The sequence below is a fragment of the Ochotona curzoniae genome, unplaced genomic scaffold (assembly GCF_017591425.1).
Source record: "Ochotona curzoniae isolate NIBS_2020 unplaced genomic scaffold, NIBS_Ocur_1.0 contig_1, whole genome shotgun sequence".
NCBI classification, from domain to species: Eukaryota; Metazoa; Chordata; class Mammalia; order Lagomorpha; family Ochotonidae; genus Ochotona; species Ochotona curzoniae.
The window spans coordinates 2,586,377-2,610,282 of NW_024464918.1; the positions used below are offsets into that span (position 1 = coordinate 2,586,377).

Sequence of the window (23,906 nt, forward strand, 5' to 3'; positions counted from 1 at the left end):
TTTAGAGACTGGTCCTTAGAAAAGCAAGGAAGGGACTAGGGAATGGACTGGACTCGAACGTGGGCTCTGTAACTGCCTTCTCTCTCTGCGGGACTCCTGACTCTATGTCTGACCAACTGAGGGAGGCCAGGCATATCCGGAGGGTGCAGCAACCCCACAAATCACTTTTCTACTTTTGTTGGCGTTTAAGCTTCCCAGAACCGAGTCTGATATCCTCCAAAACCCATCTTTGAATTTCCAGGGCCTAGCATGGGCTTTGCACCCAAGTGGGCATTGGCGTTCACTTCAAACCGCCAACCTGAGGGAATGTCTCCATTTCCCAGGCAGAATCCTCAGTCTCACCTCCTTGGACGACCCCGGGATTAATCTGAGAAGTCACTATTCCCACTCTACACCCGAGGATGAACCAGTAACTACGAGGCTGTCTGTCAGCATTAAGAAAACTCCTGGAGCTTCTCTAGGAGGGCCTTAATCCCTTTACCTCAGATCTCAGAGGGCGCGCGCGCGGAGACTGCCGGGAGTTGTAGTCCCGTCTGGACTGGACTACATTGACCAGCGTGCCCCGCGCTCGGCGCCCCCTTCTCTTTTCAGCCTCGGGTACGGGGGAGGTTCGGCGAACCTGCTGACAGGGAACGGATATGGCGGCCACTCTGGGTAGCGGAGAGCGCTGGACACAAGGTACCAGATCCTGGCCGGAGGATGGGACAGCGCGGCGCACGAGAAAGATGAGGGTTGGGACACCTGAGGGAGAAAAAAGACTGTGGTCCTGGGCCCGAGGAGAAGGATGAAGGCCTGGGAAAAGATGCAGAGCCTGAGTAGGATCCAGATCCGGATGCGGTGGGCGACCACCCAGGCAGGGAGTGGGGCACGGGCACCGCGATGGTCCGCTAAAGGTGGGGAATGGGCGGGAGCCGAGTCCCCCAGTGACGACTTGTTGCCTGTCGTCCCGGCCCCGCCCCGTGCCCCGCCCAAGGCCCCGGTAGCCAGGGCCGCCTGCACCCAGGGACTGGAGGGCCGGCCGTGGGCTGTCTCCGAAGCTGGCTTCCTCGGCGCTTGTCCTCCGCCCTGCGGAGTCTCCTGACCCTCGGTCGCGGCCTGATGATGCCGCTGCAGCCGGCATCAGGATCTCTAGATCGGCTTCCACCATCCTGCAGGCTGGCAAAAAGTGTGGGTCCCGCGCCGTTTCGGTTCCCCGTGTTGTGGTGCTGCTGCAGTGGAGAGGTGACAGACCCGGACCCCTGAGCTCTCACAACTCTGAGCCCACTGAGAGTTTGACGGGTAAACAGCTAGCTAAAAACAGGATCATTATGTCCTGGGCCAGCAAGCTCCAGGGTTTGGGGTGCACACTGACAAGGACCCCATCGTGTCTATCAGTATGATGACAGAAGGATGCCTTGGAGTTGGCCATGCCAACTTGGAGTAAGAGTAGCAAGTGGCAAGTGGCAGTCATCACGGATCTTTCAGTGGAGACCTGAGTGCCCCTCCCACTCTGCCCAGATTCCTGTATCCCCCTGCTTTCCACTGGTACAGTGGTTTATTGACCCCTCTCCCACTATACTACACTCTTTGTGGTCTTACCCATTCACTCCCTGATCCATCAGCAAGTCTTGGGACATGTTAGTTATGTAACTTATATATTTTTAAATTAAGCTTTTCTTTAAGCTTTTTTTGTTTTGTTTTGAAAGGCAGAGTGACTGAAAAAGAGGGAAACGGAGAGAGTGAGAGAGACCCAGAGAACCCTTCCACCTGCTATTTTACTTCCCAGATGCTCACAACAGTTAGAGCTGGGCCAGCCCTAAGCCAGGAAAAGAACTTCCATCTGAGTCTCCCATATGGGCAACAGGAACCCATGGGCTTGGGCCATCATCTTCTGCTTCCCAGGCATGTTAGCAAGGAGCTGCATCCCAGGCAAAACTGCGGGATGCAGATGCCCAGGCAGCAGCCTACCTGCTGTGCCGCCCTGGCTGCCTTGCCTCTCTGCTTTCTCTTAAAGATTGATTGATTGATTGATTGATTTGAAAGAGTTTGAGTTTGAGAGAGAGAGATCTTTCACTTACTAGTTCATTCCCCAAATGGCTGCAATGACCAGAGCCAGACCAGTCTGAAGCCAGGAGCTAGGAGCTTCTTCCCAGTCTCCCATATGGATGCAGGAGCCCAAACAACTGAGCTATTCTTCACTGCTTTCCCAGGGAGCTGAATCAGAAGTCAAGCAGCAGGGACTCAAACCAGGGACCATATGGGATACCAGTGCTGCAGGTGGAAGCTTTACACACTGTGCCATGGTGCGAGCACCGCCCCCCCCAATATTATTTTATGCCGTAATGTCACTTCTGACTGTGGATCACAGAATAATAGGCTTTCCTTGGACTGTACTACAGGCAGGGTCTTGTGCCTCTCGTGTCATTTTTGACTCTGAGTCAAGATTATTTGCTGCTACTGTAGAAATAGAGGGTATTATTATAATTCATGTTTCTGGCATGTATATATTTTCTTGGCTACTTCCCATTCTTTTCTGTATTGTTTGTCACAAGCAAGGTAGTTATTCAGCTTTATATGGATCCTTAAAAGTTTGTCTGTTCCTTACCCTCATACTTACAAGCAGTCCTGGATAGATAGACCAGGTAGTGGAGTTTATTGGCACAGTGAGAGGGAAGCCTAATGGAAATGCTATTGCTTTGCAGCTTACATTGATGCAGTTAGAAGAAACAAATATCCGGAAGACAGGCCTCCTGAGAGCCATGATCCCTGTGGTTGCTACAACTGCATGAAGGCACAGAAGGAAAAGAAATCTGAGAACGAGCGGAATCAGAGCCGCCAGGGTGAGGGGAGCCCCACTTACACGGAGGAACAGCTGCTCGGGGTGCAGAGGTAAGACGCGGAGGAAATAAGCCAAAGCTGTTTTGTGAAGCACTTGGGAGAGTGCCTGGCACAGAGGATGCATGATGTAAGTGCTGACCCTGCTGTTGTGGTACTGATTGCTACTGTGAGTTTGACAATGTCTTAAGCACAGAGGAAGAACTGGGCAGAACTGGAGTAGTAGGCCATAATGAAGGACGGCTTCCCTGTTCTGCTTTCGGAAGTGTCACACGCATTCACAGACTTTCTGCCCAACCCTGACAGGCTGCATGTTTCTCTCAAATACACGTGGCATATTCTTTAGATTAAAGCCAATCTTTGGCCATAAAATGACCTCCAGTACATCTTAGAAATAATTGTGCTCTGAAATCAATTATCTTATTTGAGAAGGAGATTGAAAATTCACAAATAGGTGGAATAAAGCCACAAATTCCTAGGAAAATAATAGGTTACAGAAAAAAATCTCAAGGACAGTTAGGAAATGCTTTGAAATGAATGGAAATAAAACACCAACATACCAGGGCCCAGTGTGGTGGCCTAGTGGCTAGGGTCCTTATCTTGCACGTGCTGGGAGCCCATGGAGTGCTAGTTCTGGTCCTGGTGCGGCCCCGCTTCCCTTCCAGCTGCCTGCCTGTGGCCTGTGAAAGCAGTTGAGGATGGCCCAAAGCCTTGGTACACTGCACCTACGTGGGAGACCTGGAGGAGGTTCCAGGCTCCTGACTTTTTATTGGTACAACTCTGGACATTGTGGCCTCTTGGGGAGTGAATCAGCAGATGGAAGATCTTTCTTTCTTTCTGTCCTCTCTGTATATCTGACTTTGCGATAAAAATAAAATAAATCTTTAAGAAAATAATAAAGAAATTAGAAAAAGAAAGCAAAGTAAACTCAACCAAGAGGATAAAGGAAATAATACAAAGTGAAATTAAGTGAAAATATGGAAAAAATATATGGAAAACAAGAAAGTAAACAAAACAATAAATTGACTTCTTGAAAATGTCAAGATTTTTAGTTAGATTAATAAAAGAAAAAGGCTCAAATAACTAGTCAGACATGCAAAAGCATTGTCAATTTTATAAAACTAACAAGTACTTTCTATGATAAATTTATTTTATTTTTGATGCATGCCCACGTGTACCACTGATTAGGGTGGAGAGGGTCGAGGAATGGGGGAAAGTGGATGAGACAACTGCCTCCATTCTCCTTTTTCCTCTGACATCTGGGGAAATTGAGAGAGAAGGGGAAAGGGCTGCTCCTAGCAGCCTAACTGCATCAATACCTGGGGATGGAAGATGGCCACCTGATGTCATCCCAGGGTCCCCAATGTGAAGCATGTTCCAAGGGTACTGTTCAAGTGATTTTGATAATTCTAAGATGCTGTTGATTTCACTGCTCCAAAGTTGAGGAAATCCTTCCAAAGTTGATTGGCTGATAGAGTCCACCTTATAGTCCCCACTCACCCAGATACTTGCTGTTAAAGCTTGGCCAGGAGAGCTGTCCAATTTGTTTTGCCCTCCATGGTGCTACATGTCCTCTGCAGGCCTTAATGAACTGCTGGTTGTCATGTTCTCCAGGCATGCCGTCTTCTGCACAGGTTTTGACAACCAAGAAGATCCAGTTCTGACATGTGCACTACATGGTCAGACCACATATCCTGTGATTTTCCCCTGTGGTTGCAGTTCTAAGTTCAGTGGTCCAATTGGGGTGTCCCACAAAGAAACCTCACCAGAGGTGACACCAGACCTGACTCCTGTGTGTGCCAGCCAGTGTGGGGTCTGGCTCAGTCCATCACCTACATGAGCCTACACATAAACTGGTAGTTGCAGTCTCCAAATTAGTTCTGTCCCCAACCCCATCTCAGACGCAAACCAATGGATGCTGCAACCTAGCTTATCCTTGCTCACTACACATACTTGACCCTCACATACACCAGTGGGAACTGCAGCCTAGTTAGGGCAACTCTCTGTAACCTGCACCACCCCCACCCCAGCCCCAGTTCCTATATATGCCAATGTGTGCAGAAGACTAGTCTAGTCTGTCCCACATCCCATTTAGCTCTCATACACATCAATGGGTGTTGGAGCCTAGCTTAGCCTGACCAACCCCACTATCTAGCCCACACTTAAGCTGGTGGGTGCCACTGCCTGTCCTGCCAAGCCTCCCCCCCAGCCCTGGTTCCCATGCTCACTTGAGGGAGTTGCAGTCCATGAGAAGGGTGCCCACAATTTCCCAGCCCCAGATCTTGTACTTTCTAGATGATTCTGCAATCTAGCCTGACAGGACTTGCCCCCAGTTGCAGCACTTGTTAGTCTATGCCATGGTAATGCCCAACCAGTCTGTACTTACTCTGGTTTATGCATGCATCAGTAGATATGGTCATTTAGTCCAACCTGGCTCATCACCAACCCAGCTCACATGTAGGACAGAGGTTTTTGTTTTGTTTTTTTGTGTGGATTTTTTTTAGCCCTGCCCAGTAAGGTCTGCCCAGTTGCATCTTTCAGGCTCACCAGCAGGAGCACTGGCCCAGCAGGGTAGTCCTTATAGCCCCCTACCAGTTCATGCCCCAAGCCAGATCTTACATGTGCTTGTGGATACTGTGGCCCAGTCTGGCATGTCTCACCTTACCTTGGCATTCACCAGTAAGTGCTGCAGCCTGGCTCAGTCCAGTCTGCCCCCAGTACCACCTCATGCTGTTGGGTCCTGCACCATAACCCAGCCTGGACAGCCCTCAATCCAGGCCCTAATGTGAACTTGATGATGTTGTGCCCCAGCCTGGCTTACTGTCAGACCTGAGTCACATATATGCTGGCTGGTAGTGTAACCTGGCCTGGGCTGGGCTGCTCCTAGCCTTGTTTCTTGCACTCACCTGCAGGGACTGTCCTGACAGAGTTCCCCAAGCTCCTCTAGTAGGTCACCTCCCAGTGGCAGATCTTGCACACACCAGTGGGTTCTTGGCCTAACCTGACTTGGCCCACCTCCTGTCGTGGCAGGTACAGTGGCCTTGCCTGGCTAGCCCATATCCATTCTGGCTCTTACTGTTGAGTGTTGCAGCCTAGCCCTGCCTGTCCACCCCCAGACCCAGTTCTTGCATGGCTCAGGGGGTGCTGAGACCTAGCCCAGCCCATCCTACACCCGCCTGGCTCCTACAAGTACCAGCAGGTGCTGGAGTCTGGCCCAGTCTGGCACACACACCCCAAACCCAGGATGCATCAATGCCAAGAGATGCTGCAGCCATGTCCAGCCCAGTTCGCTGCCCCCATCCCAACTCTCTCACTCACTAGTGTTAACCACAGCCCAGCTGGGGCATCCCCTTAGCTTCCCAACCAGGTCTGCTCCCAGCTACAGGTCTTGTACATGCCGGTGGTTGCTGCAACCCAGCCCAGCATAATCCATCCCCCATCTTGACCTTTGCCATTGGGTGCTGTAGCCTCACCTGACCTGGCCCACCCCCAGTCCCAACTTTCATGGATGGGTACTAAAGCCTAGCCTTGCCCAGCCTGCCCCCATCAATGACTTTCATGCACACCAATAGGTTGACAGCCTAGCCTAGCCCATCATGGCCCCCACCCCATCCTGGCTTCTGCACATGCCAGTATACTATGTTTTGGCCCAAATTTGCTCAGTACAACCCCTACAGAGCCAATCCACACACCTGCTGACAAATGAAGCAGTCCTGTCCAGCCTGACCAATACACAACCAACTCAACACGTTCACCAGCGGGCATGTAAGTTCTCTCACCAGGCCATTCCCAGACCCAGATCTCACGTATGCCAGTGTTAGACCTTCACCCAACACAGTCTGCCCCTAAGTGTCAGCCTTTGTGTGTGCTGCTGGATGTTGCAGCCCAGCCCACTCCACACCCAATTCTTGGGTGCAGCTGTAGGTGCTGCAGCATGTTCCCAACCCCAGCACCCAGGAGTGTTGGTGAGTTCCATGGTTGTACCTAGCTCAGCTTGTCACCACTCCCAGCCATTGAGCAAACTAGCTGATAAGGCAGTCACACTAGGATTAACCAAAAAAATCCTCCAAAGAATCTACTTCCAGACCCAGTTCTTTCACATGCTGGTTAATGTCATGGTCTAGCCTGTCATGGTCCATTCCCTGCCCCAACACTGACTGGTGGGTACTGTGCTTGATCCCTGACAGGCAGGCCTCCTAGCCATGGCTCTCATGTACGCTGGTAGATGATAATTGATACCAACAAGCCACGCTCAGGTCTCCCACAGGGGGTGGATGTATTGGTTTGGCCCTGAAAGGTATTCTGGTTTCCTTCCTATAAACCATCCTGTCTCAGCCCTCTTGTTTACTTCCAAGTGCAGTAGCCTGGTTGGTGGAAGTCCCCAAGAGGTCATTCATCGCCTGTCCCATTCTCCCTCAGCAGTCTCCCTCCTACACATCCCCAAAGCCCCTTCCCTGTCAAGCCACACCCCCCATGCCCACGAGGGCAGATCCTCAAGCCTGGTCCTCTGGCAGTGTGTCATGCCACCCTGGGCCCTGCCTGCCTGCCCAGAGCCCATACACACTTGAGTGCGGGTCCCCAGACCCCATCTGCCAATGTGCTGGCATCTACCACTCCCCCTCACATATCTTTTTTTTTTTTAAAAAAAAGAGGGGGCAACTATGCTGGTACACTGATACAGTTAACATAAGTTTGGCATTAACCAAGCACAGAATGCCCATCAGCTATTGACTGCTTTTTTCACAGCAGTGTAATACTTGCCTAGGTATAATGCCTAGGCAACCTAGGCATTATAGGCAACCTAGACAGTTGCTACAGCTGGGGGCAAAAATAAGTATTATAATAGAATACAGGAACCATATTCTAAATAAAGCACATGACCTAGAAAAAATGGGCATGTGCCTTTAAAGTTACAGACAACTATTACTGGAGGCTAGCATTGTGGTACAGGAGGTTAAACTGCCACTGCCACCGTTTAAAAAGATAACCACAAAGGAGAGTGAGCAAGTGAGCGAGTGAGCAGGCTGTGCTTTCCTGTGAGTCATCTCTCAAAATCTTAGCCTCGAACCATGGGGTAAGAATTAGCACACTTGCTCTACCCATTTGCAAGAATACTGGAAGAATCAAATAGATGTACAAGTACTTTCAAAGAGATTAAGCTGTGAATGGGAAGAGAGCATTGATAATGCACTTGAATGTTTCATTAATATGTTCACTAACTTTGTTTTTTAGGTTTGTTTTGAGTCTCCCAAGTTGGAGGGAGACTGGATGTATTATTTTGCAGTAAGTATACAAAAAGTTTGTTTTTTTTAACAGATATACATATTTCTGCTTTTTTTTTTTTTTAGGATCAAAAAGTGCAGAAATTACTATGAAATTCTGGGAGTTCCTCGGAATGCCAGTGACGAAGAGCTTAAGAAAGCTTATAGGAAACTCGCTCTGAAGTTTCACCCTGATAAGAATTGTGCTCCTGGAGCAACAGAGGCTTTCAAAGGTCTGAACGTGAGCTGACAAACTGCTGCCTCATTCTGCCCTTCTGGTGACACGTCATAACAATTTGCTTTTAGCCTCCCTTGTGTCCGGCTTTTAATGGTGAAAAGTACATATTTTAAAATTAACCAACTGGGTTTGGTGCAGAGGAGCCCAACTGTGTTGGCAACATCCAAAGTATCCTAGTCAGGACCCAGTTGAACTTACAGTTTCGTCTCTCTGTTAGACCTGGTCAGGGTATTGGCCTTTGGCCACTTCCATGTCCTAGAGTTTCTTCATAGGCCACTCGACCTAGTAAATGTTGGCCTTATAAGCCACAGGGAAAGCAGTGGGCTGTCTGTCTTCCTCATGGCAGGCTCAGTGGTTGTGGGAACCTGGTGATGCCATAGCGGTCAGGCTTGCTTCTCCTGGAGGTGCTCTTTTGAGCAGGTTTGGCCTGCTCTGGGGCAGTAGTGACTCAGGCCAGGGTGATTTTGCATGGATGCAGCAATGGTATTGATGCTTGACAGTTCTGATAATGGTGTTTGCAACAGGAAAGAAAATGTCTTTGGAGATGTCTGCTGAAGTATTTAAAAGTAGAATATCATGATATCAGCAAGTCACTTTCATAGATTCAGCAATGGAATTGTGTGCACAGAAATGTACATATAGACATAGAATTGGGGGTAATAGTATGGTACCATTCTAATAATTGATGAAGCTTTTTTTTCTGATTTACTAGTTTTCTCAATTTTTCTGTGGGTTTAAAGTTTTTCAAAAAGAAAATGGGGGCCTGGCAGCGTGGCCTAGCGGCTAAAGTCCTCGCCATGTACACCCCAGGATCCCATATGGGTGCTGGTTCTAATCCCGGCAGCTCCACTTCCCACCCAGCTCCCTGCTTGTAGCCTAGGAAAGCAGTCAAGGACGGCCCAAAGCCTTGGGACCCTGCACCCGTGTGGGATACCTTGAAGAAGTTCCTTGATCCTGGCTTCTGATCGGCATAGCACCAGCTGTTGCGCTCACTTGGGGAGTGAATCATCAGATGGAAGATCTTCCTCTCTGTCTCTCCTCCTCTCTGTATATCTGACTTTGCAATAAAAATAAATTAATTTAAAAAAAAGAAAATGGAAAGTTTTAAAAAAGTGATAACTCTGGCAAATTTTAGAAATCAACATTTACTTCAGAGAACAATCCACCTTTGTTGACTGGCCATTATGAATATGGTTTTCTCAAGAAAACAAATAGATAACTCATGTTCTCTTTACAACTTTATGTAAGGTCTCTCACAGGTTAATGTCATTTCTTTGGGTCATTTCTTTGATAAGATTTCAAAGAACTGGGCCCAGGGCCTAGTGATATCCCAATAAAAATAAATAATTTTTTTTAAAATGATTTTTTTTTAAAAAGCTTATTTGAATGTTCAAACAGCTCTGTTTAGGTTTTGTTATTTACAGTTCTGTTGCTGTCAAGACTTATACAATCCCTTAGGTAAAAGAATAATAAGGAAATGTGTTTCTTTTTTTTTATTTAAGATTTATTTATTTTTATTGGAAAGGCAGATTTACAGAGAGGAAGACAGAAAGAAAGAACTTCCATTCGCTGGTTCACTCCCTAAGTGGCCACAATGACCAGAACTAAGCTGATCAGAAGCCAGGATCCAGGAACTTTTTCCGGGTATTCCACACAGGTGCAGGGTCCCAAGGCCACAAGCAGGGAGCTGGATGGGAAGTGGAATAGCTGGGAGATGAACCAGTGCCCATATAGGATCTTGGCAACTGCCAGGCGAGGATTTAGCTGTTAGGTTTTTCCACAAGTCCCAGGAAATGATTTTCTGATAGTATTGACTGAACTATAGATACAGAATGAAGATATAGTCTGGTTTTTTCTAGGTTTGTATTAATGGGTGATACTGTTTGTATATTTAAATGAAAGTGGGTCAGTTGGCACTTTCATTGGCAGGGAGAAGTGATGGTGAACATATGAAACCTATTCATTCTTAGATGCCTCACGAGGCATTAGAGATGTATTTCATGATTTTTTAAATATTGCATTCTAAAGTAAGTGGAAGTAAGACTATGATAAGGACTTTGTTTTTAGCTGAGCAGCAGGGCTTTTTTCCTGGTTATTCAAGAAATTATGTTTTATTTCTAGTTAACATATCAGTATTTATGTGAGCTTTTCCCAACCATAAACTATTGCTCTCAAGTGAAATAAGAATTTTTTCTTTTGGAAAAAAAATATTATTTGAAAGGCAAAGTGATAGGGAATGAAAGAGACCTTCCATCTGCTATTTCAGTCTCCAAATGGAAGGAACAACCAGGGCCTAGATCTCCATCCAGGCCTTCCATGTGGGTGGCAGAGGCCCTCATACTTGGATCATCATCCATGGCTTTCCAAGGAGCACTCAGAAGAAGCTGGATCAAAGGCAGAGTATCCAGGGCTCAGCATTCCGGTATGGGATGCCAGTACCACAAGGGGCAGCTTAACTCACTGTGCCTCAGTTCTAGCCCGAGAACATATCTGTGATGAATGAGAGGGCTGGCTCTCTAGAAGACATTTACTTGGTATGTTTGGGATTTGCAGTGACTGGCAACCTGGCCTGCGGAAGAGGGTGTCCTAACTTGTGGGAAGCTGGGGTGAATCAAGGACAGATGATTTCTGGATTACCCACTTTCACCCTGTAGCGCTTGACCCTTTGTACCCTAATAAACTAAGATTTTATATATATATATATATATATATATATATATATATATATATATAAAAGGACAGATGATTAGGAGGTAACTCTCACTTCTACAGTTCTTAGTTATCTGAATCTGGAGTTGTTGCTTCTTGAGCAAACCAAACCCTGCAAAATGACAAGGGCAAGCTCTTTGGGGAACTTTCTAGGCTAAGCACCTCTCCTTAGGCGCCTGTGAAGTCGTCTAGTACCAAGTAATTCCTCTGCCAGCCTCACTGCTGAATGCTCACAAGCTGCTTCTTGCTGCTTACAGCCATAGGAAATGCCTTTGCAGTCCTGAGCAATCCTGACAAGAGACTTCGCTATGATGAATACGGAGATGAGCAGGTGACTTTCACTGCCCCTCAAGCCAGATCTTACGATTATTACAGAGACTTTGAAGCTGATATCACTCCCGAAGAGCTATTCAACGTCTTCTTTGGAGGACATTTCCCTACAGGTCAGTATCCCAAAATAATTGCCTCTCTTTTTCTTTCTTTTTTAAAGATCTGTTTACTTATTTTAAAGGCAGATTCAGAGTGAAAGAAGGAGCTACAGAGAGAAAGATCTTCCATCTGCTGGCTCACTCTGTAAATGGCAGCAACATCTAGCTGAACCATCTAAAGCCAGGAATCAGGACCTTTTACTGTGTCTCCTATGTGGGTGTGGGGTCCCAAGTACTTGGGCATCCTCTGCTACTTTCCAGGTAGAGAAATGGATGGAAAGTATGGCAGCCAGGACTCGAACCAGTACCCATAACGGATACCTGCACTATAGGATTTGACTTGCTGCACCATATCACCAGCCCTAAAATATTTATGTGCCTCTGTGTGCCATATCTGATTATGTCACTGATATTTATATATATGTGTGTGTGTGTGTGCATGTGTGTGTGTGTATATATATATATATATTTTAAGATTTTTTAAAAAGATTTACTCATTTTTATTTGAAAGGCAGAGTTACAAAGAGAAAAAGTGAGAAAAGAACAGAGAGATATTCCATCCACTGATTCACTCCCCCAGGGATGATAACAGGTGTAGCAGGGATAATCCAAAGCTAGGGTCCAGGGGTTTCCAGGGGTTTCATATGGGTGCTGAGCCCTAAGTATTTGAGCCATCTGCTGCTGATTCCCCAGGTCATAAGCAGGGAGCTGCATCAGAAGTGGGGTAGCTGGCACTTGAACCGGTGCCCATGTGGGATTGTTAGCAGCACAGCTTGAGGCCTAATCTACCACCCCACGGCTCTGACCCCATCACACGCTGATATTTTTAATAGCAACTTGTAAAGTTCACTTTACTTTTTGGACATTGAACTGCCTCAAATTCTAACTCTCTAGTGGGTACTTCTATTCTTCTAACAGCTATTTTTCAATAATGCTAATAATAAACATTTTACTGTTTATTTACAAAACATTTAAAAATCAAATTCTCACAGCAAACCCATGAAGTACATATTATCAGTCCCATTTTTTAGACTTGCCTCAAACTTATTCAACTTATTCCTGTTTTTTTTTTTTTTTTCTTAAAATCTACTTATTTGAAAGAGTAAGAGAGAGAGTCTTCCATTTGCTGATTCACTCCCAAATGGTCAAAACACTCAGGTCTGGGCCAGGCTGGAGCCAGGAGCCAAGAACTTGCATCTGGGTCTCTCATGTGGGAAGCAGGCGCTGCTTTTCTACTTGGTAAAATAGGACAATACTCTGTCCTCAAAGAGCCTTACTGGGATAAGGACCTTAAAAAAGGCAAGGAAAGAGTGTTTACCAGTTCCTATACTAAGCATTTCATTTTCTTTCTTTTTCAGGAAATATTCATATGTTTTCAAATGTGACAGATGACACACAGTATTATCGCAGGCGGCACCGACACGAGAGAACACAGGCACAGAAGGAAGAAGAAGAAGAAGAGAAACCTCAGGTGTGGAGGGGGGAGAGGAGAGCAGCCGCTCCTCCAGTTCTACAGAGCCCACCCTTTCAGGGCATCATCAAGTTCTAGAAGTTCAAATGAGATACATTGCTGAAATGAGCTTTAGGAAAGCAGAGGCAGTGGTAGTGAGAGCTGAATAACTGGATCCATCCTTACCCATTCTGTGTAGTTTACCCTGGGTCTCAGTTTCCCCGGACAGCTAGCCGTCTTGCTTAAGCTTTTCTAGAACAGAAAATAGAAACACCATTATATTGCGAAGAAACTTGGCTGGGAGTCCTGACAGAGGGGCCGGGATCTAGGAGACTGTTGGGTTCTCAGGTGGTTTTTCTCTCCATGACACTTTGGAGCTGGATTGTTCTGGGTTTTCTTCTTTTATTTAATCAATTGATTTTAAAAGACTTATTTTATAAAAGGTAGAGTTACACACAAAGAAAGAGGGGAAACAGATAAGAGGTCTTCTATTCACTGGCTCACTCCCCAAATGGCTGCAATGATCAAGACTAGGCCAGGCTAAAGCCAGAAGCCAGAAACTTCTTCCAGGACTCCCATGTGGGTATCAGCGCCCAAGCACTGGGGCCTGTCTTCCACTGCTTTCCCATGCAAATTAGCAGAGAATAAAGCATCTAGGGCTCAAACCTGTGCCCATAATGGGATGCCAGTGGTGTTGTAGGCAGCCACTTAGCCCATTATACCATAGCGCTGAGCCATTTAGCCTGTTATGCCACCGCACTGGACCCTGTCTCTGGTTTTTCCAGCACTTGCCTCTGTTTTGCTGTAAGCAGTCAGGCTTGTTCTGCTTCCGCTTGCACGTGGCTGGCCCACAGTGCCCGAGAGTGTGTGTCCTTTCTTCCAGTGGAAACCTGTGGGGAAGAGTGAGGACTCTCAGCCTGAAGTTCCTGAGATGGAGAATGTGGTTATCCCCACTGGAGTTAGAATCTTCCAAGCCCAGGCAGCTGTGGCCACGGCAACAGGGTTGCCTAATAGCTAGCATGGTTCCTGGGGCCTGTGCATGTGCCTAGGGGTATCTGCTTCTTTGGGCTTCTCAAAAGCAGCTGCAGGGGGATTCCTCAGTGTCAACCGGATTGGAGTGGGATTCCTGCAGCCTCCCGACAATGAACATGAAGGCTCTTAAGGACTTCTCAGCTCCAGACACTGCCTTCTCTGAAAACTTACCCCATATATACATATATATTTTTTTTCTTTTTCAGACTACATATTCTGCATTTATTCAATTGCTCCCTGTCCTTGTGATTGTGATTATATCCGTTATTACTCAGCTGCTGGCTGCGAATCCCCCATATAGTCTGTTCTATAAATCGTAAGTCAAATCTTTCTTAATAATGATCTGGAGAGTAACTTGCTTGAAGGTTTTGCTGATCCATTACTAACATTTTGCTTCACCTCTCACTGTAGAATGCACTGATTTTATGTTTAAAGGAACTGCTGAGTGGTAAGTAATAGTGCAGGCAGTGCAGTTACAGTGTAGGTGGTGCTGAGGTAACTTTAGGCAGCCTTGGGTGGATTGTTTTGTTCTCCACTGCCATCATCTGGTCAGCTGCAGAACAGCAGCAACTGATCTTCGATGGGTCTGTAGAGGAACTAGAGGCTCAGACCAAATTTTACAAATTTACAGCTGGCAGGAAAGGACCCTATTGTGTTTGTGATAGGATCACTGGCCCCTTGGAGTCTTGGAGTAAAGTAACTGGGATCCAATAATTAGTACCAGTGTGAAAAATTGCAACAAGGGGACACTTATTCACAGCAAAACTATCTGCTATTGTCAGAGTACAGTATCATATCATTTCATTTTTGCTAAAAAGAAAGATGTTTTTTGTACTTGTTATTGCATTAAAAGTAAATTGTTTTTAAAAATATTTTCATGGTTTATTTTGGGTAATTCAGATCTCCAACTTTAGTCTGCAACCAGCATCATTGTTCCAGTGGCAGCCTGTCATACATGCAGACCCCTGGGCACGTTCCTAACTACTGAGTCAGAAGTGTTGGGGTGGTTCTGGGTCCACACTGAAATTAGAGAATCACTGGATTACTTTTTTTTTTTTTAACTATGAGTAAGGAGGTGCCGCTCATTATACTTTAGTAGGCAGAGATCTTTAAGAGTGAAATCTGTGGGGGCAGTTCTGTCTGTGAGCAGGCTGTTGCTCTCTGTCATTATCTTCCTTTTGCTAGAACAAGGCTGAGGTTCCAAGAGAGGTTGTTATGTTTTAGTTCTCACGTTCTTTGAAAAGCAGAGAAACAGATCATCCATCTGGTGGCTTGCTCCTGGGGCTAAGGCCAAGTAAAAGCCAGAGCCAGTAGCTTCAGATCTCCCATGTGGTCACAAGAATGACCAAGTATTTTAATCATCATGTGCTACCCCCTGGGATCTGCATTAGCAGGAAGCTGGATAAAAGGCAGCAGAGTTTAGGCTCAGGGCTAGAACCAGGCCCTCCAGTGTGAGATGCAGGCTTTTAGTCCACTGCAACACAGTGGCTGCCCCGAGAGGTTACTGTCACAGGCTACACTGGCCTGACTCTCACTGTTCCCAGTTGCCATGTTTTTCCACACGCACTTCAACAGCCTTTCTTTTTTTTTTTTTTTAAGCATTTATTTTCCTTGGAAAGGCAGATTTACAGAGACAAGATAGAGGAAGATCTTCTGTCCTCTTGTTCACTCCTTAAGTAGCCAAAAAGGTCAGAGCTGAGCTGATCTGAAGCCAGGAGCCAGGAACTTCCTCCAGGTCTCCCACGTTGGTACAGGGTCCCAAGGCTTTGGGCAGTCCTCGACTGCTTTCCCAGGCCACAAACAGGCAGCTGGATGGGAAGCGGGGCCACCGGGATTAGAACCCATGCCTATATAGGATCCCGGTGCATGCAAGGCGAGGACTTTAGCCACTAGGCCACTGTGCCGGGCCCTCAACTGCCTTTCTTGTCTGGCCAATGGGGCAGGCTGGGAGCTGCTATGCTAGCCCCCTGCCAGAATGAGGTGGGAGCAATCATGACCCAAGCTCTTAGATACTTGCCAAGATTCCTAAGTGGATAAATCAGAGAGGACTGGGAAAGGCCAAGTCTTGCTGCTGGAAGGCAGAATCTTTCCAGTCTGAACCAGACAGCCTGGATTTGGCACCATGCTGGTGAATTGTTTTAACTTGACCTCGAGCTCCCATCTATACTTTGTTATGGTTGTATTTCAGTCAACTCACATCTCTTTGTGTTTCTAAGCACCAGATACCAATTGTCCAAAAAAAGTAGACCAGAGTCTCATTGAAATCTTTTGTCTGAGTCTTACTAGTCTTAGTACTTTCATTTATTAAAAAAAAAATATTTTTATTTACTTGACAGAGTACCAGAAACAGAGAGTGATCTTTTATGATGAGATTCCACTATGGTCTGAGTTTCTGAAATAACATGATTTTGTGGAACTTCTGATTTGTGGAAAAAAAAAAGAGAGTGATCATCTGCTGGTTTGTTCCCCAGATTTCCCACAGGACAAGAGAAAAGATTAGGCCAGGTCAAAACCAGGAGTCAGGAATTCAGTCCCTGTCTCTCCGACATGAGTAGCAGGGATCCAAGCGCTTGAACCATCATCTGCTGCCTCCCAGGGTGTGCGTTACAGGGAAATGGATTACAAGTAGAGGCAGAGAGCCCAGCACAATAGCCTAGAAGCTAATACCTCAACTTTGTATGTGCCAGGATCTCATATGGGTGCCAATTCATATCCTGGCTGCTCCCTTCCCATCCAGCTCCCTGCTTGTGGCCTGGGAAAGCAGTCGAGGACAGCCCAAACCCTTGGGATCCTGCCACCCACGTGGGAGACCTGGAGGAAGTAGCAGAGAGCTCCTGCTTGCTGGTTCAATCCCTGAATGAGACAGGAGACAGGAGCCAAAGCAATGAGGCAGAAATTCAAGCTCTGTCTTCCTCAGTCCTAGTCTCTCAATGGCAGGAACCTAGCCACTTGAGCCATCGCGGTTGCCTTCCTAGACACAGAGCAGCAGAAGGCTAGAGTCGGGAACCAGAGCCAGAGATACTCGAGTGTGGGACCTGGGCTTCTAGCCAGCATCCTGACTGCTAGACCGAACACCCAGCCCTGAAATACTTTCTATCATGCCCTAAAACTGACTGTAGCTTGATGCAACAAATCTGGTTTTCTATAAAACTATAACACCAGTCAATACATTAAACCAGCAGTTATCAATAGGTTACTCTGTCAGATTCCATTCTAAGTCCCATACAATATAACTTTTTTTTGAAACATCCAGCATTTTACTTTTTGCAGAAGAAGCGGTATAAGGGGTTAGGTGTTCAGGCGCAGCAGGTGAACTGCTCTCGATGACTCTGACAGTGTCAGAGAGAGTGGTTCAAGTCCTGGTTACTCCACTTATCCCGCTTTGTGCTAATGCATGCTGGGAGGCAGCAGGTGATGGTTTGAGTAGTTAGGTTCCAACAAGAATTCCCAAGGTAGAGTTCTAGCGTCCTACGTCAGCCCTGGCGAAGGCAAGGGCTTTGAAGAGCGAACCACACACAGGTTGGAAGATCTTTTTCTCCTTCTGTATCTCTGTGCTCTACCTTTCAAATAAATAAAGCAACATTTTTTAAAATGAGAAGTTAATTATAGTTAAGAATAAACTAGTCATGTAAAAGCTCAATTCACAACGTGGATATGCTTATGTAAAATTGCTAATGATGATATTACACTCATTACTTTGCTATATAAATAATGTATATTTAGGTATATTAGAACATGATATCCACATCTGCCTTAAGTGATCCCAGTTGCTGGGAGGCCTGTACTAAGTTTATTGGCCAAAGATGACAAGCATGCCTGAGTCTCTTGCTCCCTGTTTCAGGTCCTTGGGTCATACCATTTCTAGAGAAACCCAAAACCTGCAAGTGCCTTACTTTGTGGATAAGAACTTTGACAAGGCCTACAGAGGAGCTTCTCTGCGAGACCTGGAGAAGACAATAGAGAAAGATTACATCGATTACATCCAGACGAACTGCTGGAAGGAGAAACAACAAAGTAAGATGCTGGTGAAGGGCCTTTGCGGGCAGCTGGGAGTCCCAATCTGAGGGGTCACCAGCTTCCTGACCCCATTCTGGTTTCAATTTGTGTTAACACAGAGAGAGGACAGGGGCCCGTTCAGATACCACAAACGAGGTTGGGGGAGGGAAACTCTTGACAGGAGACAGGTGGCTAGGCCATGGGAATCTTGGCAAGTCTGGCAGCTCTCATTACCTGTCTGTATCTCTCCTTGGGAATGTACCTCTCTGCCCACCTGCTGCCCTCTGCTCTCTCACCCTATACCAGTCTTTTATGGCTTTCTCAAATCACCCTTCTTCATATAACCCTTTTTGCCATGGCATATTATGGTTGCTACCCTCCTTGTTGCCTGTTTCTTCATTCAGACCAAAGGTTTAGAAACTGCTGGTGTTGAGTCAGGTGACCCCCTCCTCACCTCCAGTTGACTGTGGCCACACACAACCAAAATGACCCCAGGTGCTGCCCCCTCACTCCGGATGTGAGCAGGCCTTCCACTCCGCAACCTCTGGGGAGACAGGGGGATGGCAGTATTTGTCACTTGGCTTACAGCTCTGGTTGTCACTAGGGAGTGCTGGCAGGAGGGGCAGCCTTGGCTCTTAGCCAACAGCTTCACTTTTTGTCTCTCTTGAATTATGCACAGATACCCACACACAGAAACACAAGTAATAACTACATCTTGTAAAACACCGATTTGTCAAACTTTTAAGAAAACATAAGCTCCAATTCATCTTTTAAAACCTACTACTGGGTATCACTTAACATCTCACAACAGCTGATAAAATTAGCTCTGTGGTCACAGTGCTGCTAAGTCCTCCCTGACCCTTCGTGTACTCCCACCCCCACCCCCAAGTTAATCTCCTGCCCCTGTACACTTAAAGCACTTTGTTCACTTTGCAAATATAGTTCTGAGCCCACAGTAGCAGTAGTAGGTGCGTCAGTCTCCCCTGGGAGACTGCGATCTCTTTGAGGACAAGACCATGGTTTACTAACTTAGTGTCCCAGGCTCTTGGCACAGTCCTTGCTTCAGAACAGGTGCTGCACAGATATCTTTGGAGAAGAGAGGATTCTCAGATCGGGAAAACAATGAAAGGCTGAGGGCTGTGAATGACACAGCAGGGCTGCTGCTCTAACCCCAAGCAGCAGGGACCTTGTCCCTGCCTTATTCCTATAGCACAGGAATGGTATATTAGGGTTTGATGGGCTATGACTCTGGCATAGAAGAAGAAATTAAACAGGAAGAGATTTTTTTTCTTTTAAATTAAAAAAAGGAAAGAAATAAAGAAAGGGGGGTCAGGTTGTACCCTACCCCTTTGTTAAACTAAGTTTCATGAGGTTTAAAAATCAGGGGAGAATTCAGCACAAGCTAAAGGCCTGACGCCAAAAGGACAGGGATACATGGCTCCAAACCAGGGGAGTACTACCAGGTTTGTTCCAGGGCTCCCTCAAAGTTCTGAGCCCTGGGAGGGTTTGGACTTTGTTGCTTCTGCAAGAACTGGACGAAAATCTGTATTTCACATTCTTCAAACACATTCCCCATGGCCCCACAGCCTACATCCTCCTCTGTGGCGTAAGAGGCTAGAACATTTTTTAAAAAAGAGGTCATGGTGAGACCTGCACTGAAGGTGGCTTTGAAGCTTGAGTTTCCATCCCAGGAGGCCTGGTTTCCCAGCTAGCACTCCAGCTACAAATCAAAATCCAGTAAAAAGGAAAAAAAAAAAAAAAATCCGGTGAGTCAGCATGATTTTGCTAACGGACAACTTCAAAACAGGGGTTATCTGCACACACCCCTTACAACGTCTATTTCTGGCATCTCAGGACAGTGGCTGTGTGGAGCCTTCACACAGCCCAAATGCCATTTGAGAACAAGCAGCATCTGCCCTCCAAATCCAGCAGCAAGTGCAGCCAACAAGGTTAAATTTAGCACTTGAAAGCTGTAAAAATAAACCACTTGAGAACCAAGTTCACTCTTGGCAAAATACCAAATGGAAACTGTTGGTATCAAAGTTAGCCATTGTCTCTTAAGATCTTTTATTTCTTTGCTCTTAAAATGATTAATCGGAGTGAATTTTTCTGTGTAACAACTCACTGAGAACACTAATCACCCTGTTTGCCTCTTCATAGCTGCATCTGAATAGTAAACCTGATGCCAGGAAAGAGGCCAGGCCACACTGGCTATGGCCGGACAAAAATCATAGGCAGCAGCTGCCTCCCGGCCCAGTAAAACTGAGCCCTGGCCCTCCCTTCCCTCCCTGCCCTTCCTACTCTCCCAGCCGAGGAGCACTTATCTGCATGCCCTTCAGTGGTGAGGTGCAGCCGAGCGGGTAGCAGCTGCAGCTTCGGCTTCAATGTAGGGACAGAGACAGGATGCGCGTGCCACTGAGCACAGTGTCTGGCACGGTCAACACTGACTCCTGATGCAGGCCAGGCTTTGCTTGGCTTTGCACTGGGGACCATGTGCACAACCATGTCCCGCAGCTGGGTCATGAGGAGAGCTGGGATGTGTTGGGATCTTCCAGCTGTCAAGATTCCAATCTGGGATTCTGGGGAGAAGCTCTGGATCCTGCTTCTTTTGGCAACTGTAGTGTATCTCCAGGGTTCATTGTCCTGCGATTTGTTACACTGGCTTTCAGGGCAAGGGGAACATTTTGCCAAGAAGAAAAGGTGTCCTCTTGGCCCTGCCTTCCCACCAAAGATTTATTTTAGTTACTTAGTAATTCTTGACTACTAACAGGATTTGTCTTCTTTGAGTTGCCCCTTAAAGAAGTTGTTCCCATTACAGGCCAATTTGGAGCGAAGCCTCTCCAAAGGTGAAGGTGGAGGTGGCAGTGTGGACATGGGGTCTGAAGTACTGACCTTGTGCAGAGTCCTTGCTCAGATCAGAGGTCCCCGGCCTGGCTTCAACTAGCCTTATGGACAACAGTGTGTCATTCTGGGAGACGCCTTCCTGCTTGGGCAGTTCTTTTCCACCTGCTTGGTGCATGGTCTGCCATGGAGAAACAGGGAACATCACCAATCCTTATTTTTTGGAAGACAGTTTCAGGAACTGAGGCAGTTAGAACTGGTTGGTGAACAGAAAAACTACCAAAATCACTTCGAGGAAGAGCAAAGCCTCAGAACCTGTCCTGTCTACGGGTGCACCTCTGACCTCAGAGGACTGAAGTGTAGAGGGGTCTCACGGAGGCCTCTTAATGAGTTGTCCACATGCTGATGAAGCTGGGGAAGTAGGGTTCGTGTCCAGCCCTGAGCAGGACATGGGAGCAGAGAGGTATCATGGGAAGATTACGGAGCCCTATGATCTGCAAGGGTGGTTGTGCCAAGGCAAGTTCTCACAGGCAGGCACTGCAGGTTCCTTGCCGGGAGTGGAGGGCATTGTTCTGGGGCTGGGGAGGCCTGCTGCTTGCCAAGCAACCACTGGGCAAGTGCTCAGCCTTTGTAGCCCATTGTAGAGGAAGAGTTGCCATGCACAATCCCTGCTCCTGAAGGCCCACACTTGCACTGCACTCTGGGCCTTGCTGGGTGTAAACACAGAAGCATTGTGATCAGAAAGGCCAGACAATATTCTGTGTTAACAAAGCAATGACTGTTGTTCCTCCAGGCTAATTATTAATTCCTGCTCCCAGCTAGTTTGCTGACTTATCCAACAGGTTCCTCTTCTTCCACCAGGAAAAGCGAAATCTGTCAGCAAGGTGATTAGGAATGAATGGGCATATTTCTTTTCTTTTTTTTTTTTTTTCATTTTTCTTTGATAGGCATATTTCAAAATGATGAACACAGCATGCGCACAGGGCCGCTCCTATACACACAGCGTAGCTCCGTGCTGTTCAGGACCTCAGGAAGTCCCCAGCCATCGAGCAGCCATCCTGCTGACTGGCAATGTGCTTCTGCAGGTGCTTTTAGATGTTCCTTCCAGAGAGTGTTTTGAAACCTTACAAAATGGTGGAAAATATAGGCAGCCAAAACATCACTGAGTCAGGAAATGCAGTCGAGGTGACAGAGTATGCTGATACCACCTTTTCTGCCATGAAGAAAAAATGAAATTAATTTAGTAAAAGAGTTAAAGGTCATCAGATCCAACTCATTTCACTTGTGAAAGAGCCCCGCTGCCTCTGGCCTTTGAGCTGGGGACCCCACAGGCACTGGGGACAGAAAGGAAGCCACCAGCACCCTAGGCCTGAGTGGAAGCCCAGCCACCGCGCTGGGCCAAGTGTCCCTAAGCCTGTATGAGCTGTGAGCCAGCAATGCAGGGGACAGATGAAGCAGCTGTCTTTGTTTCAGGTGACAGGAAGGGGTGATTGGCCTCCATTCCTTCACCCCACTGCTGTCTGGAGACTGTCAGGAGGAAGGCTGTGAAACCGTCTCTGCTTACTGCACACATGCGGCTTTCCTAAGTCAGCTGCCAAATGCTTGATTAATAAGCAGTCAGTCCAGTGTGTCGATAATAGAGCATGGGTACTGGTGACGGCAGGATCACAGGTGGCCCTTAATCCTCAGCCCTGGCACAGCGCCCAATATGTGTTTCTTGAATAAATGAGTAAATGTTTCTTACGTTTAATTGAAAGAAAAAGCACTAAAGAAAGTAAAAGGAACTTTGATTCCAGAAATATTGGGATGCAACAAAGGAACTCAACTCTCCTGGTAAATTGGTTCCCCCTTTTATCTTTCAGAGTCGGAGCTGACAAACTTGGCAGGATTATATAGAGATGAACGTCTGAAACAAAAAGCAGAGTCACTGAAACTTGAAAACTGTGAAAAACTTTCCAAACTTATCGGCCTGCGCAGAGGGGGCTGAGACCACCATGTGCTCAGGCAGGGTTGGGGTTTTGTTACTTGTTACTATTTATGTTCCTAATGCCATTTTATAATATAAAATTAGGAAACAGTGAACAGTTTACCCTTAGCTCACTTTCTTTGTTGGGCAGGGTTGCAGGAACTTCAGCCTGGAGCCAGATTTGTTACCACAGCCCTTCCTGGCATTGGTTTTGGGCACTGGGAGCCATTTGTCCAGGTGAAGACCATAGCAAAGCACTAAATTCAGTCCCCACTCTGTGGGCCTCCCACAGCAGAGCCATCTGGTCTCCCTTACTTAGTGAGGCCTCAGTGCCCAGCTCTCCTAGGCTTGGCCCAAGCAGCCTCCTAGTAGTCACCAACACTGTCTCCCGGGCACTGTACCCATCCTTTCATCATTCTCTCCCCCCAAATCCAGCCTTCAGGGGGTGTGCAAGCTCATCCTCATTTCTCAGGTGATTTCAGCAGACTGGCAGAGCAGAGATGCCTCTGTCCACTCCCCAGCTTCACATCCTTCCTGGGACAGCCCTGTGTCCTGTAAGGAAAGGTCCCTACAGGTCTTGAGGAAGCAGCACTCTGTACACAGAAGCAGTGCTCCCTCAGAGATGGGCAGCTCCTGCTGCTGCTGCCCAGCAACAGCGCCCTGGCCGGTGGGCTGTGCGGCTCTGGGCCGAGAAGAGATAATGACCTGTTCTGTTGGAGAAAGAGTATACATGAAAATTGATTCCCAGAGTAGGTCTGACAGAAGTATTGAGCATCATTCGGACCTTGCCTGGAACCTGGGGGTTTGGAGGTACAGAGTAGGGGTGTTAGTGGCTGGGAGGGGAGCAGTTCCAGGAAAAGCCAAAGTCAGCTGTCCAATGAGGTCTAACCGCCTGGCTTTGCAGGGCCCCCTACTGCCCTCTGAGTGACAGGGAATTTTCACTTTAAGACATGTCCATGAGTCACACAGGCTCATGGCAAGCTATTTCAAATCCACAATGAATTTAAAGCTCTCCTCTCCCCAGCTACAACCTCTGCTACCGAATGGGCTGTCTTCACCCTGGAAGTTTGGGAGGACCTATTTTAGACACCCACAGATGGTCACGTAGTGACACTATATGTGTGATGACGCTAAAAAGAGGCGATCCTAGTCCCATTAAATGTCACCTATG

General features: G+C 47.0%; 1 protein-coding gene and 1 non-coding gene across 3 annotated transcripts; both read left to right on the forward strand.

Annotated features, from left to right (window-relative positions):
- Positions 1-585: 585 nt before the first annotated feature.
- Positions 586-23,014, forward strand: DNAJC18 (DnaJ heat shock protein family (Hsp40) member C18). Of its 2 annotated transcripts, XM_040976955.1 has the most exons (8): positions 586-678; positions 2,682-2,868; positions 8,163-8,308; positions 11,280-11,465; positions 12,809-12,921; positions 14,139-14,248; positions 17,774-17,946; positions 22,632-23,014. In XM_040976955.1, the coding sequence occupies exons 1-8, from the start codon at positions 639-641 to the stop codon at positions 22,754-22,756; spliced, it is 1,080 nt and encodes a 359-aa protein (XP_040832889.1). In that variant the 5' UTR covers positions 586-638; the 3' UTR covers positions 22,757-23,014. The 2 variants fall into 2 exon arrangements, with proteins under 2 accessions (XP_040832889.1, XP_040832977.1); XM_040977043.1 differs by lacking the exon at positions 11,280-11,465.
- On the forward strand, positions 16,291-16,359 carry LOC121154384. The gene has a single exon (XR_005883504.1). It is a non-coding gene; the product is annotated as a small nucleolar RNA SNORD18 (small nucleolar RNA).
- Positions 23,015-23,906: the final 892 nt, after the last annotated feature.